This window comes from Sorex araneus, chromosome 4 (assembly GCF_027595985.1).
Source record: "Sorex araneus isolate mSorAra2 chromosome 4, mSorAra2.pri, whole genome shotgun sequence".
Taxonomy (NCBI): Eukaryota; Metazoa; Chordata; class Mammalia; order Eulipotyphla; family Soricidae; genus Sorex; species Sorex araneus.
Window position 1 is genome coordinate 218,092,793 of NC_073305.1, and position 15,748 is coordinate 218,108,540.

General features: G+C 60.9%; 1 protein-coding gene across 1 annotated transcript in view; it reads left to right on the top strand.

The window, feature by feature from the left end:
• Positions 1 to 15,748, top strand: part of GRIN2A (glutamate ionotropic receptor NMDA type subunit 2A) — a 275,021-nt gene that overhangs the window by 218,735 nt on the left and 40,538 nt on the right. The window contains exons 9-10 of the mRNA XM_055136810.1: positions 6,900 to 7,025; positions 10,271 to 10,500. Of these exons, the coding sequence (XP_054992785.1) occupies positions 6,900 to 7,025; positions 10,271 to 10,500 (356 nt within the window). The remainder of the gene's footprint in view (positions 1 to 6,899; positions 7,026 to 10,270; positions 10,501 to 15,748) is intronic.

A 15,748-nucleotide genomic window follows, 5' to 3' on the forward strand; every position in this document is an offset into this window, starting at 1 on the left:
ACTACTCTTGGGTGTTAGTCTCCTACTCTGTTGTTCTATATTCCACAGATGAGTGCAATCTTTCTATGTCTATCTCTCTCTTTCTGACTCATTTCACTTAGCATGATACTTTCCATGCCGATCTATTTATATGCAAAGTTCATGACCTCATACGTGCACCCTCTTTTTGTAAGCTGTCGGTTGATATTTCCTGCACCCTCTCAAGCCAGTTGCTTTGGGGGTCACCTCAGCCAGCACGCACAGGCACACAGCCCCCCCCGCCCCCCGCAATGAGCATCTCCCTTTCAGCTCCCGCTTGGAAATATTTGCGACAAGCACTAGCAGATATTTCCGACGCTGGTCTTGACGGCGGAACGTGTAAAGTAAATTTATATCCGCAGGGCCTGGAAAACATAAGAACCACAAAGCTGCCGGCCCGCAGTTCATTTTAATCAGCTCATAAACATCCGTTCGGCATCCGCCTCCCTCTCCCCCTCATCCAAGACAGACCTTGGTTCCCTGGAAGGGAGAGAGGGGACCGTGACAAGGCACCACAGCCACTGGGGCCCGGGGGGGCCCCCATAAGCAGAGGGGGGAGCGATGCTTCCTGGAGTGCAGATGAACAAACCACGCTCTGAAGGCGGCCCTCCTGCCCTCCTGTTGGCTGAGGAGTTGGTGAAGAAGGAAATGCTCTTTGAATTCTCTTTGAACGGTTCCGTCGATTTATGTTTTTGCATGAACCTTTTTTTTCTGTCAGCAGCCGACTGATATTTCCTGTCACCGGCTCCTCTCAGTCACGGGGTCTGCATATTTATGCGCTCGGGGGCGAGGCCACTTGAGCCTGTGCCGAATGGAGTCGGGCGTTTGCTCGTTTCTTGCCTTCACGGGGAGCGTTGCGTCGTGTTTGCTCGTCACCAGCCATTCATGGTGATCCTCCGGAAGGCGAGGGGATGCAGACCAAGCCCGCCTTCTCCCTTCCCGTGCTTGCCCGTCGGTCCCAAACTGGGGGGGATTCGACGCAGAGATGCGACACAAAGGTCGGTGCCCTCTTCCGAAGAGGCCTGTGAGAGGGTGACAGGCCGTGGTTAGATTAGGAACCATAGAGTGTCTCGCATGGTCCAGGAGACTCCCCCTCCCCTGCTCCCTGCCCCCCCCCACCAAAAAAAAAATCCCTTGGCCAGAGCCCGTTCGTGAGCTGCCCGTTGCGTCAAGCCAGGCAAACGCAGACATCCGGGGAAACTGAGGCTGCCTCCTGTCCCGCGCTGAAACGCTGGCTGGCGGGATCTGGACGGCGTCTGACGCACGGAGACGCACAGCCTCACTGCGCTCCTCTCTGGTCCCCCGCTTGGAACCCCTAGCACTCACAGGTCTGATGCCTCACTCTCTTGCCGTTCTCGTCGCCTTTGCCGGTGGGACAAGGACCCCGGCCAATCCCGCGCCCTTCTTCTGTCCCTTTTTATGCCTCTTGTCTCTTTCGAAAGGAGTCTCGCTGCCCCGCGCTGGGCAGTGTTAAGCCCGGGACTCTGGGTTCCAATTTCTCTTCTCTCTCTCTCTCTCTCTCCTCCCTCTCCAGCCTCTCCCCCATCTCTGTCCCCTCTCTCCCTTCCCTTCTCTCTCTATCCCCTCTTTCCTTTTGCCTGTCTCTCCCCTCTCTCTTCCTCCCCTCTCCCCTTCCTTCTCTCTCCTCCCTGTCTCTCCCCTTCCCTCTCTCTCTTTCTGGCAAGATGGACAGAAACATGAACTCGATCATGCAAAAGCAGGAGCTTTTATTCCAGTATCCTGGGGTCAACCATCTCACCCACAGAGTGGTCTCTTGATAGCGACCCCGACTTCAGGCAGCCAGCGGTTTACATAGGGTTGCACATGCCTTATTGTTTCAGAGAGAAATCTTACTCAGTTACCAAACAAAGGCATTTGGCAAGTGTCTAGGGTGACAGCGGTCAGGCCGCCGTTAAACAGTAGTTCCCACTAGCAGTGCATGGTTACATGAGCCGCTCATTCTTCACCGTTAACAAAAGACAATTTCTGGGGCGTGTTGACTGGGGGCGTAATGATCGCTTGAGCCCACCTGCAGGGCCCAGGAACTTGGCCAGTTACACCTTGTTTTATTGCTGGGAAACGAATCTGTTTCAGTTCCAGGAACTGAACCTGGGGCCTGGCTGATTTTTCTGTTCATGGCGTCAATTTTGTCCTTACAGCAGAAGGCTGTGGGGCCTGGTTTGGGACAATCTCCAGACCTCCTGGGTAGACGCCGACTTAGTAATCATGTCTAATAATTCATTCCCCTGTTCCCAGCCAGACTCCGACCCCCAGAGCCAGAGGACCAGAAAGGGTTGGAGAACGTGAGTTTAGCAAAGAAATCTATTTTTCTTCTCTTATATCAACTTAATTTGGTCTTGATGTATTTCTGTTTTTTTTTTTTTTTGCTTTTTTTGGGTCACACCTGGTGATGCACAGGGGTTACTCCTGGCTCTGCACTCAGGAATTACCCCTGGCCATGCTCAGGGGACCATATGGGATGCTGGGATTTGAACCCGGGTTGGCCGCGTGCAAGGCAAACGCCCTACCCGCTGTGCTATCTCTCCAGCCCCTATTTCTGTTTTTTTTTTTAGTTTTATGAAAGCCCCATGAGTTACAAATTGATTGATAGTTGGGCTCTAGACTTACTATGTGCCAGCAACATCCCCCCAACCAGTGTCTCCCTCCCTCCCCCAGGGGGTCCCAGTTCCCTCCACACCTGAAAGGCACCTTTTCCATTGGGCTGTGGGCATTTGGGTCTCTTGTCTCTCATCGACCCTGGGGCTTGGCGTCCACACCCCTCATGTCCCAGGATCCCCCTCGGGCCCCTCGCCCCGTGGCTTCCTGCCTGCCTGTGCACGTAGATCCTGTTTTCTTACACAGACTGTCTGCGCAAGCCAGAGAGCACTCAGGGTCCTGGGAGAGGGAGAGAGATAGATCCGTTGACTCATGAAAATGGGTCAACTAATATTGAGTCTGACCTCGATCCAGTTTCCCTGGTTTTTCATCTTACCCGCATTAGTTAGAACATTTCCATTAAAAAGTCAAGTGTTTGGGCTAAATTTAGCCACCCCCCCCCAAACTTCCCCCACCCCAACCCATGCCCAACGCACACGCCACTGACTTTACCTTTTAAATCAAAATAAATGGTGGCCAGGGGAAGCCATTTCTCGGAGCTGTTTGTCATGCAGGGGGCTTACCACGCCCCCTCGTGCCTCAGTGCCATTCCCGTCTGATTGACTGCGGCCCTTATTTATGGTCATTATCTGCAGGTTTTGAGAGTCCTAATGAACCGCGCTAAGCTACATTTTCCCCCATTCACTGGCTCGCCCGTCTGGAAGAGCCCAAACATTCCCGAACCTGATTGCATTGCTCTTCATTATTTCCTATTCTCTCTCCGCCGCAAACTCCATTAACTCGCCTCGGAAACACGGGCAGGTAATACCTTTGAGCTTTTGTGTAGAAATGTTAAGCAGAGGCCCTTCAGAGACACCGATGACGTCTCTCTCGCGCGCCAGAGTTCTTTCAGTGATTTCTAAAGAGTTTCCAAGCGGGGGCACATTCTTTGATCCAGAGAGACTCTGACCCGGAGTCCCCGCGACTGACGTCGTGCGCGGAAGGACGGTGACTCGGTCTCAAGCTGGGAGAGGATTTCATCCAGACTTGGCTAAAAATATGCGGCTTAGACTACAGAGGAAGCGCCTCACCTTTTTAAACCATCTTTCCCCCCACTCTCTTCTTTGTTGTTCTCGCCTCTCTCCTTCTCTCTTCTCTCTCGCTCACTGTCCTCTCTCAGTCCCTCGCCTGTTCACCCTCTCTCGTTCTCTCTCCTCTTTTCTCTCCCCTCATTCACTCTCCCTCTCAATCTGCCTTCCAACTCCCCCTTCTCCTTGGTCTTTCTTCTCTCTTTCTCTTGTCTTTCCTGTTTTGCTCTCCTGTCTTCCAATTTCTCTTCTCTCTCCCCCCTCCCCTCCCTCTCCAGCCTCTCCCCCATCTCTATCCCCTCTCTCCCTTTCCTTCTCTCTCTATCCCCTCTCCTTTTGCCCGTCTCTTCCCTCTCTCTTCCCCCTTTCTCCCCTTCCCTCTCTCTTCCCTGTCTCTCCCCTTCCCTCTCTCTCCCCTCCTCTTTCTTCCCTCTCCCCTCCTCTTTCTTCCCTCTCTCTCCCCTCCTCTTTCTTCCCTCTCTCCCTTCCCCTCTCTCCCTTCCCCTCTCCTCCTTCTCTCCCTTCCCCTCTCTCCCTTCTCCTCTCTCTTCCCTCTGCCATCCCCTCTTCCCTCTCTCCCTTCCCCTCTCTCTCTTCCCTCTCTGCCATCCCCTCTTCCCTCTCTCCCTTCCCCTCTCTCTCTTCCCTCTCTGCCATCCCCTCTTCCTTCTCTCCCTTCCCCTCTCTCTCTTCCCTCTCTCCCATCCCCTCTTCCCTCTCTCCCTTCCCCTCTCTCTCTTCCCTCTCTCCCATCCCCTCTTCCCTCTCTCCCTTCCCCTCTCTCTCTTCCCTCTCTGCCATCCCCTCTTCCCTCTCTCCCTTCCCCTCTTTTTCCTCTCTCCATCCCCTCTCTCTTCCCTCTCTCCCTTCCCCTCTCTCTTTTCCCTCTCTCCATCCCCTCTCTCTTCCCTCTCTCCCTTCTCCTCTCTTTTCCCTCTCTCCATCCCCTCTCTCTTCCCTCTCTCCATCCCTTCTCTCTCCATCCCCTCCCCTCCTCTCTATCCCCTCTCCTCCCTCCCCCCTTCTCCCTCAGATCACTCACAGTTCCCTGACTTCCCTGAAACCAGACTTAAACGGCAGCAGAATCCTGTTTACTTTTGTGCCCACAAATCGAGGGATAGACTTTGTCACTTGCTCTGTCCGCCTTCGCCTAGTTCTCGTTAGCTCGGGATGCCTGAGGTCCCACGTGCAGTCGGGCGAGTGCTCGTGGGTTCTGCCGGGCGGGTCAGGAGAATCCAGCCTGACCCACCGTTCCCGTAGTGTTGGTTCTTCCTGCAGAGAAGGGGGCGTCAGCCCCCCGGGAACTGGCTTCAGGCCCCTCGATCCCCCCTTGACCCTGGAATCCAACAGTGATTCCCTTTCCTTTCTCGAGTGGATCCAGGTTCAGAGCGCCCCCCTCCCCCACACACCCCCAGTGCTTGATGTCTGCCTGTACTCATTTGCTCTCAGCCTAGTGCTCCTCTGCTAAGACCGCCTCTGCCATTAGTCTCCGCTACTTGGGAAATTACTCTAATATCTTTATTCTTGAATATTAAGTTATGTTTAAGCTCCCAATTATTCATTTAATTCTTTTCCGCCTTTCTGGATGCACCTCATTACCGGATTGTTAGGATTCCAGGGACCTAATATTGTTTATGACTCGGGCTCAATGTAACGGAGATAAATTTCAATTGCCGTCTGACGGTTTCTCGGAGTTCCTCTTGCACTGTGGAAGGCAAAGAGGCTGCATTGTCACCTGTCGCTCCTGAGCGCATCTGCATTGTCTGAACCGCTCGACAAAGTGCCTTTGGCTGTCCACATCAGCCAGCACAGTTCAAGCTTCGGACACTTTAGCTTCTTGAGAAATATTAGCTCAATGGGTTGGAATTTATGGTGACCCCGCGGCTGTGCTGGGCAGACCGTCTTTAACAAGAAGTTGGCCTGCTGGATTGGTGACCCTTCCTAGCTTTATCAGAAGAAAAGGAAAGATTAAAAAAATGCTGACAATTCCAGAAGAGCTGTCAGGCTACTTCTGCATTTCCCACAGAAAGTGTTGGCCTCTGACCAAGAGGATTATGAAGCTCAGGCCAGTTTCTTTCACAGGATGCATCTCGGTGGCGACATAATCACTTAATATTTTAAAAATTTCTGTTGATTTTTTTTTATTCCTTCGCAAATCTCCGCCACCCAGGGCTGAAGCGCTCATCCGGCTTCTGTTCATGCCCTCGTCAGACGGGACGGGAGTGTCCGTTTATTTCCCATCTTCCCTCTCGCCTGTCTAAGGGTAACTTCTAGGACTTGGCATCTCAAAGCTCCTGAGGTTTTGCATCCTTGGGACCTTCTGACTCTCAGACTTGCAGCCTGAGGGGCCTGGGAAGGAGCCGGTGGCCGTTTCCGGGCGGACCCCTCCCTGCGCCATCCCGTCCGCAGGCTCTGTGTGACGCTGTCACAGCGTCGGTGAATGCCGTGTCCTCGAGGGTCCTTTTCAGTAGCCGTTAAACCTGTTGCCCGCATACCATTTCCAGGTTGATCTGCTCTTGTCTGTGGGGCCAGGAGGCCGGGTGGAGAGCATGGGGGCGCAGAGGCTGACCCCCAGCCCTCTCTGCAGTCCCCCTTGCCAGGGGGGGTCTCACGCCCCCTTGTGGCTGGACGCCCACACCCACACCCGTCCAGCATGTGGGAAGTGAAGCCGATGCCAGATGGGCACGGAGGGCCGAGGGCCTCCTGCTGGCGCGTCCAGGCCTGGGCTGCTGGCCGGCCCCCCCCCCCCCCCCGCACCCAGGGAGGACTGGCGACCCGCACTCGCACCCCGGGCTTCTGCCTTTGCTCTGCCCGTCCTGTGTTGTCTGCATTCCCCTTGGCCCGATTCGCTGTCACATGCGCGTCTCTATTTTTATCCTTCTGGACACGTCTTATGAAATACCTCGAAGATTTGGTCAACTAGAGACTGAATTTTGGAGGGTGGAGTAAACAATGACGACTCGCGTTTGGGTGGGGGGGTCAGTGCCTGTTGCACGGAGCTTTCTGTGGGCGAGCTTCCCGCGGGTCCTGCCGGTCACCGCCCGACCCTGCTGCCCACCTCTGACCACGTGGGGAGGCGTTCGCGGACCCTGTACCTCCCTCTGCCCGCCGCGGGGAGGCGCTCACGGACCCTGTACCTCCCTCTGCCCGCCGCGGGGAGGCGCTCACGGACCCTCTGCCTTCCGCCCGCCCCCGCAGAGCCCTTCAGCGCCTCCGTCTGGGTGATGATGTTCGTGATGCTTCTCATCGTCTCCGCCATCGCCGTCTTCGTCTTCGAGTACTTCAGCCCGGTCGGGTACAACAGGAGCCTGGCCAGAGGGAAAGGTGAGCCCCGCTCGGCCGGCGCGGCCACCCCGGCTTCCGGGGCGTTGGCGGGTGTGGAGCCGGGCCTCGCGGGTGGCCTTGGGGCATGGCCAGGGACCTCCCTCCTCCCCTTGGGGCGTGGCCAGGGGCCTCCCACCTCCCCTTGGGGCGTGGCCAAGGGCTTCCCACCTCCCCTTGGGGCGTGGCCAGGGGCCTCCCACCTCCCCTTGGGGCGTGGCCAGGGGCTTCCCACCTCCCCTTGGGGCGTGGCCAGGGGCCTCCCGCCTCCCCTTGGGGCGTGGCCAGGGGCTTCCCACCTCCCCTTGGGGCGTGGCCAGGGACCTCCCACCTCCCCTTGGGGCGTGGCCAGGGGCCTCCCGCCCCCTTGGGGCGTGGCCAGGGGCCTCCCACCTCCCCTTGGGGCGTGGCCAGGGGCCTCTCACCTCCCCTTGGGGCGTGACCAGGGGCCTCCCGCCTCCATCGTCCTGTGCCTGTCGCCCCCCCTGGGGGTGGGAGTGGGGAGGGGGCTGGAAGTGACGCTCTCACTCCCCGGGTGACGGGGAGTCTGACGGGGAGTCTGTCACTGTCCGGTGAAACGACTCACGATGGATTTTGTCGAGGAAACAGATCGGGGGGGAGGGGCGGAAAGGTCTCCGGTAATTAATTTTTTAAGACGCGTGTCCGCAGAAATGTGGACGAGGGGCTGGAGCGATAGCACAGCGGGGAGGGCGTTTGCCTTGCACGCGGCCGGCCCGGGTTCGAGTCCCAGCATCCCACAGGGTCCCCTGAGCACCGACAGGAGTGATTCCTGAGTGCAGAGCCAGGAGTGACCCCTGAGCATCGCCGGGGGTGACCCAAAAAGAAAAAAAAAACCCAGAAATGTGGACGAGACTTGGGGCGTCTCAAAGGCAAGCCCCGCCGAGGAAATGATTTCAGAGATGCTGCCCGAAGAACTTTCTCCAGAACGCTGACTCAGACTTGGAGGTGGAGAACAGTGAATGGAATTGCAAAGTGGTGCCCCCACCCCCCCACCCTCCCCACCCCCCATCAAGAGTTACGTTTTTCCCCTTGACAACGCCTGACCTTCGTGCGCCGCGCTTGATAAAGTAGCCATCAGGAGAGAGGAAACTGGGCTGGGAGGCGTTCATCGGCTCGAGCGCATTAAGGAGCCGCACACAAGCCAGTCTCGTCCACGCATGACATCATGCTGAGTGCATTTCCCTCTGTGCCCAGCGGGTCCTAAGTGGATGGGACCTGAACGGTGCCAGGCCCCAGATCTCTGGCCTGAAAAACGACGTCTCACCGCAGAATACTGTGGACAGGCCAAGTCCCCCGCCTTTCAGGGCTAGGGAGAGACGGACTCTCTGGACAGTGGGGAGGCGCTTGCCTTGCATGCAGCCGACCCATGTTAGATCCCCGGCATCCCGTGCCGTCCCCCCAAGGGACCGCCAGGAGTGATTCCGGAGTGCAGAGCCAGAGGTCAGACCCCTGGGCGTCACTGGGGATGGCCCCCAAGCCAAAGAGAACATGCCCTCCCGCTGCTCGTGGGACCTTCTCGCTTGGGACGTTGGCACTGGGAAGTGGCCAGCAGGCCACGGGCATCTGTGAGACACGCAGTCTTCTCTTTTGTTTGGGGAGAGGCCCACACCTGGACATGCTCAGGGCTGACTCCTGACCCAGTGCTCAGGGCTCACTCCTGGTGGGACCCTGTGGGGAGGCAGGGATTGAGCCCGGGCTGGCCGTGGGCAAGGCAGATGCCCTCCCTGCTGTACCGCCGCTCCAGCCAGGACGTAGCTCTGTTGAAGACTTCCCGTGGGCCAGTCGACCCCAGAGGGGTGAGAGCTGCCATCTGTGTCCGGTTTGCATTTAAGTGGAGGCAACCGGGGCCAGCGGGACAGGGGCCGGCGGGGCTCTTCCCAGCAGACGCGTCTCGAGCCCCCCAGCTCAATGTGTTTGCATGGTCCTGTCCTCCGCGAATCTGGGGGCACGGGTTGCAGACGAGCACTGCTCGGGGGAGGAACCGCGCTGGCCGGGTCCTCACTGCTGCCCCCCCCCCCGTAACCAACTATTTCCCTTCTGCAAAGGGCGGGAAGCTCCGGCTCTCTTTTTTTGTGGGGGGGGTCACACCTGGCAATGCACAGGGCTTACTCCTGGCTCTTTACTCAGGAATTACCCCCTGGCGGTGCTCAGGGGACCATATGGGATGCTGGGATTCAAACCCGGGTCGGCCACATGCAAGGCAAACGCCCTCCCCGCTATCGCTCCGGCCCCTCCGGCTCTCTTCTGCTCTGTGTCTGTCCTGTGTCACCGGCCCGTCTGAGCCTGAACGGGGGCCGTGGCCAGGAGCCGCAGGGTGGGCATACCCAACATCAGCCCCGTCCATCCCCCCCATACTCCGTGTCGCTCCCGCAGACGCACTTTACTGAAATCCATTCGGGAGGCTCATTCCTCCAGGCGGAGGCCAGACGCGGGCTGCCAGCGGGTCGAGACCGCTTCTCACGCAGACCCACCTCCCGTGTCACACCCTGGTGCTCTTTCGCACACAGTGCCCAAGATGTTTCTCTAGACAGGCGCGGCCGACGCCCACTAGACAGAGAGGTAGGAAGAGGCGCGTCCGGGGAGATGGGACAGTGGCAGAGGGGGAGACGACTGTCAGCCGTGCGTCGGGCCGGCCTGGACCCCACCCCTGACCCTGCCGGGAGGGAGCCCGCAGCACTGCCGCGTGTGGACAAAGAACAATAAAGCAAAAATCAAAAGAGAACTAACTGAAGAGAGACACCAAGAGTGCATTGTCGGGGCCGGAGCAATAGCACAGCGGGGAGGGCGTTTGCCTTGCTCGCAGCCAACCGGGGCTCAGTCCCCGGCATCCCATAGGGTCCCCCCCACACCCTGAGCACCACCTGGAGTGATTCCTGAGTAGCCAGGAATAACCCCTGAGCATCGCCGAGTGTGACCCGTCCCCCAAAAAAACCCTGCAAAATAAATAAATATTATTATTATTATTATTATTATTATTATATTTTTTAAAGAATGCGTTGTAGCTCTGGTTCTGGGCCTCACTAACCTCCAGGAAGGGTCCTTCCATGTGTGGGGGCGGGAGGGGGGAGGTGGGGACCACGGGGGCCCCCCTCGCAAAGGCTCTCCGGTGCGCGTGGCGGGCGTGTGTGTGTGTGTGTGTGTGTGTGTGTGTGTGTGTGTGTGTGTGTGCGCGGTGCTGGCCGGGCCCGTGTGGGGCAGCGCTGACGGGTCCCTCCTGCTGTCCGCAGCGCCGCACGGGCCGTCGTTCACCATCGGGAAGGCCATCTGGCTGCTCTGGGGCCTGGTGTTCAACAACTCCGTGCCCGTGCAGAACCCCCGGGGGACCACGTCCAAGATCATGGTGTCCGTGTGGGCCTTCTTCGCCGTCATCTTCCTGGCCAGCTACACAGCCAACCTGGCCGCCTTCATGATCCAGGAGGAGTTTGTGGACCAGGTGACCGGGCTCAGCGACAAGAAGGTAAGGCCGCCCGGGGGCCACGGGGCCCGGATGTGGAGTCGGGGAGGGACGGGGCGGGGGAGGGGCACTCTCCTCCCTGCTTTTTGGTTTTGTTTTGTTTTGTTTTGCTTTTTGGGTCACCCCCGGCGATGCCCAGGGCTTACTCCTGGCTCTGCACTCAGGAATTACTCCTGGCGGTGCTTGAGGGACCCTATAGGATGCCGGGGATCGAACCCGGGTCGGCCACGTGTAAGGCAAACGCCCTCAGGCAAACGCCCTCCCCGCTGTGCTGTCGCTCCAGCCCCCTCTCTCCTCCCTGGGACCGTCCCCTCCCCCGAACCTGTCTGTTGTGTCGCAGAGAGCCAGGGCACCCCACCCGCACCCCGACCGCCAGGGGGACAGTTTCGCTGGTTTGTTTTCATAGTTTGCAGGGGCATCTCCCAGGCAGTGCTCGGGAGTCCTGGGGTCCCTCCTGGAATCTCCGCCGACACCCCAGTGCTTCAGCGTGAGGCCCCAAGGGCGTGGCACTCCCCTGCCCACCCCCCTGCATTGCTCAGGGCCCCCCCCCCGAGCTTTTGTGGGTAAAAACAGGTGCTGCTGGAGATGCCGCGGGCGCCGCCCGCTGTCCCCGTGCCGCCTGTCCGGCCCTCCGAGTGACACGGTTCCTGAACGGCCCCGAGCTCCCGGACGCACCATCCCCAGATCTAATTTGGAGGCGGCGTTTCCCCAGCGGGCCCTTCCGGCGGTCACCGTGCCGGGCCGAGGGCGGCCGGGCGAGACGGAGGCTCCAGGGCGGCTCTGGGGTTTGTCCTTCAGAAGGAGAAGGCGCGGGGAGGGACGCCAGGCCCGAACGGCTGCTGGCGGCCCCGGGCCCTCCCGCTCTGTCCTTGGTCCTGTCCCCCCCCCCGCGCGGAGTCCCCCGGATCCTCGGGCACGAAACCCCACCGAGGTGCCGCAGCGGGGAGTGACCGCTGTGTGGGCAGGTCCTCGGCCTCCTCTGAGTCGGGCAGGGAGGGGACCTCGTGTCCCCGGGACTCAGACACCTCCCGGTCCCCTCACCCCCTCTCCCGGGCCCACCACCCCCGTCAGGTAGGCGGGAGAGACCAGCGCCCCGTGGACAGCCTGGATCAGGAGCCCCCGAGTTTAATTCCCGGGGCGGGCACTGTGGGGTCAGCACCTCACCTCATGTCCACGCACCTGCCTCTCTCCTTCCGGCCTCTCCATCCCCTACGGGATGTCACTCCACGGGGGGCCTTGGCAGGTGCTCCTGGCACGCTGCAGGGGTGAGGGGAAGGGGGGGGACAGGCCAGCCGTAGGGGAAAGATGGGGGCGTCTTCACCCCCTGCCACCCCCACCCCCTGGGAGGGCTGAGCTCTGATGGCTTCACAGTCAGTGCCGGAGTATGCGGCCCCTCCTTCTGCGCCCCACTGCCCCCCAGGGCCCCCCGCACTTCACACAGCCCAGATTTCTTTCCTAGACCCTGACTGCATGATTCTCCGTCCTGGCTCCCCTGAGCCTCTGTGCCTGGTCCCAGAGTGATCGTCCAAGTGATAGGACAATTGCCTTGTGTGCGGCCAACCCAGGTTCCAGCCCCGGCACCCCGCAGGGTCCCCTGAGCCCCGCCAAGAGCGGCCCCTGAGGGGGCTGGAGCGATAGCACAGCGGGGAGGGCGTTTGCCTTGCCTGCGGCTGACCCGGGTTCGATCCCCGGCATCCCATAGGGTCCCTAGAGCACTGCCAGGAGTAATTCCTGAGTCCAGGGCACTGGGCAGGGTGAGTGCAGAGTGCAGAGCCAGGAGGAACCCCTGAGCATCACTGGTGTGACCCCAAAATAAAGCGAAAAAAACCAAAGTGACCCCCTGAGCACAGAGCCCAGAGTCAGGCCCGAGAACAAGCAGGTGTGGCCCAGAAAGAAAAACGTGTTTCTCCCCCCGCCCCCAAGTGGAGAAGCCTCTGTGGACCCCTGAGCAGCCCCTGAGCTCGAGACGTCAAACTGCGATTAAGATTCTAGACTCGGGCGCGAGCGGGTCAGCAGGAAGGGAGGGGGCGGTTCCCAGCCAGGAAGCGTGGGGTCTGGGGCGCGCCGTGCAGCCGGGGCCTGCGGTCAGGGTCTGGCGCCCCAGCCCTGGCCGGGGGTGTCCCTGAGCCCTGCAGGGGCCTGAGCGTTGGATGGCCCGGGCCAAGTGTCCCTGGGAAGGGGCTGTGGGGCCAGCGGGGCTGTGCCCAGGTGGGAGGGCTGCGTCCCTCCTGCCGCCCAGCCCAGGCCCCCCCACGCCCAGTGCCCTGGACCCTCCCCTGCCCAGTGTCCTGGACCCTCCCCTGCCCAGTGCCCTGGACTCTCCCCTGCCCAGTGCCCTGGACCCTCCGCTGCCCAGTGCCCTGGACTCTCCCCTGCCCAGTGCCCTGGACCCTCCGCTGCCCAGTGCCCTGGACTCTCCCCTGCCCAGTGTCCTGTACCCTTCCCTGCCCAGTGCCCTGGACTCTCCCCTGCCCAGTGCCCTGGACCCTCCCCTGCCCAGTGCCCTGGATCCTCCCCTGCCCAGTGTCCTGGACCCTCCCCTGCCCAGTGCCCTGGACTCTCCCCTGCCCAGTGCCCTGGACCCTCCATGCCCAGTGCCCTGGACCCTCCTCTGCCCAATGCCCTGGACTCTCCCCTGCCCAGTGCCCTGGACCCTCCCCTGCCCAGTCCCACGTAGTCCAGCTTATGGTGACACTTCCCCGGGTTGATCTTTGGCTGGGGACAGCCAAGGCCTGGACATTCACTCTCCCCATTCATCTCCATCTAGAGACGACCCCCCACCCCCTACCCTGCCACCGCTGTCTGCTCAGAGCCTCAAGGCAGGCCCAGGCCGGGGGGCACCGTGTCATACGGGGGGTGGCGGCCACCACGCCCCTTGCCCCCTTCCTGTTCTGGGTCACTCCCGAACCCAGTCAGGAAACCAAGGTCACCGGAACCCTCAGCCCGCTGGGCTTCCGGCTGACCGTCCCCCACACAAGCCCTGCGAGTCGGCAGCAGGTAAAGGCCCCCTGGAAGCCAGGCCCGTGTCCTCCCCTCGCCCCTCCTGACTGCTGTCTGCCAGTGCTGGGGTCCGAGCTGCGGGGGGGGGGGTGGTGCAGGCGTGTCCGGCGCCCCCGCAGAGGTGGAGAGCTGGGGCCCGTCTGGGAGCAGAGGCCCCCCGTCCTGGAGAGGCGCCGGGGAGGCAGGGACGCCTGCCTGGGAGAACATTCCAGAAAGTAGCTGGCAGCCTATTTTTGTGCTTTTTGTTGCAGACTTTAAAGGGCAGAGGGGTGGGGGCAGGGAGGACTCCCAGCTCCCTGGCCTGGGGTCTGAGGAACACGCCCACGTGGGGAAAAGCTAATTAGGGCCACTCATAATCCAGGCGACCTTCTCCTCCTCGGATGCACCTAGTGGCAGGTCCGGCCGCCCCCCGAGAGCCGGCTCCGGGGCCTTGCTGGGCGCGTGCGTGGTGCGGGCAGGTAGCGCTCCTAATTAAATGTTTGGTACAATGAGATAAACAGCAGAATCCCCCAAGTAAACAAGCTAAACGCTCCCGGGAGATTAATAGCCGCGCTGCCCAGAGAGTGCAAAATAAAAATCTATATTGAACCCATTCATTTTGTTTCCACACACACGTGCGTCGGTTCCACTGCTTTCGCCCTGTCCTCTGACGGCCGCGCAGGTCTGTGTGACGGCTCTGGGTGCCCCCGGTCGAGCCCCCCACCGCAGTGCTCGGGCTCATTCCTAAACACAGCACGAGCAGCAAGGCAGCCGGCAGAAGGCCGTGGGCGCCCCGGCCGCGCCCCGGCGCGCGTGGGCCAGGGGGAATGGGCTCTGCATGCGGAAGCCCCGGGCTCCGTCCTCCTGAACCTAGGGAGTGACTCCCGAGCACTGAGCCCGAGTCGCCCCCAAGCGCCCTTGGGAATCAGCCCCTCCAAAAGATAGTGGGCCGGGGAGATAGTCCGGAGTCGGGGGGCGCTTGCCCTGTGCGTGGCTGGCCGGGTCCCAGCCCTGAGCCCCCGCGGGCCCTGGTGGCCCTGAGCACTGCTGGCTGGGGTCAGATGCCCAGAAAGTCAAAGGCCCAGGGGGCTGTTTCTCCGGGGGACGCGGGTTGGCCAAAGCCTTTCTGGACACCGGGGGCCGGTGGGGGGGCTGAGGCTGCAGGTGGAGCCCCCCCAAGTACCCGCCGTGCCCCCACGCGCCACATCTTACAGCTCCCGGGGTCACAGGGAGACAAGAGGCGCCGAGAGAAAGGCGCCCTCGGCGCAGCCACTGCCCTGTGCTCACATCCGCCCCTCCCCCCATCCTCCCCTCCTCTCCCCTCTCCTCCCCTCCTCCTCTCATTCTCCTCTTCTCTCTCCTCCCCTCCTCATCCTCCCCTCCTCTCCCCTCCCCTCCCCCTCCTCATCCTCCCCTCCTCTCCCCTCCCCTCCCCCTCCTCATCCTCCCCTCCTCTCCCCTCCCCTCCCCCTCCTCATCCTCCCCTCCTCTCCCCTCCCCTCCCCCTCCTCATCCTCCCCTCCTCTCCAACTCCTCCCCTCCTCCTCATCCTCCCCTCCTCTCCCCCTCTCCTCCCCTCCTCCTCATCTCATTCTTCTCTCCTCTCTCCTCCCCTCCTCATTCTCCCCTCCCCTCTCCTCCTCATTCTCCCCTCCTCTCCCCTCTCCTCCCCTCATTCTCCTCTCCTCCCCCTCCCTCTCCTCCTCATTCTCCTCTCCCCTTTTCTCTCCTCCCCTCCCCATTCTCTGCTCCTCCCCTCCCCTCCGCTCCCCTCCGCTTCCCTCCCCTCATTTTCCTCTCCCTTCTGCTCCCCTCCCCTCCTGTCCTCATCCTCCCCTCCCCTCCCCTCCCTTTCAAATTCTCCTCTGCCCTCTCCTCCCCTCCCCTCCCCTCTGCTTCCCTCCCCTCTGCTCCCCTCTCCTCTTCTCTCCTCTCTTCCCACCCCTCTCCTCTCCTCCCTCTCCAACCCTCCTTTCCTATCATCTCATACTCTCCCCTCCTCTCCCCTCCCCTCCCTCCTCTCCCTTCCCCTTCTCTCCCCTCCGTTCTCCTCTCCCTTCCCTTTCCCTCCCATCCTCTCCCTTCCTGTTCTCTCCCCTTCCCTCCCCCTCCTCTTTTCTCCCCCTCTTTTCCCCTCCCCTCCCGCCCCTCTCTCTTCCCCTCCCCTCCTCTCCCTTCCCTTCTTTCCCTACCCCTCTTCTCCCCCCTCCCCTCCCCTCCCTCTCTCCCCTCTCCCACTCCCTTCTGCTTCTGTCTCCCCAGTTCCAGCGCC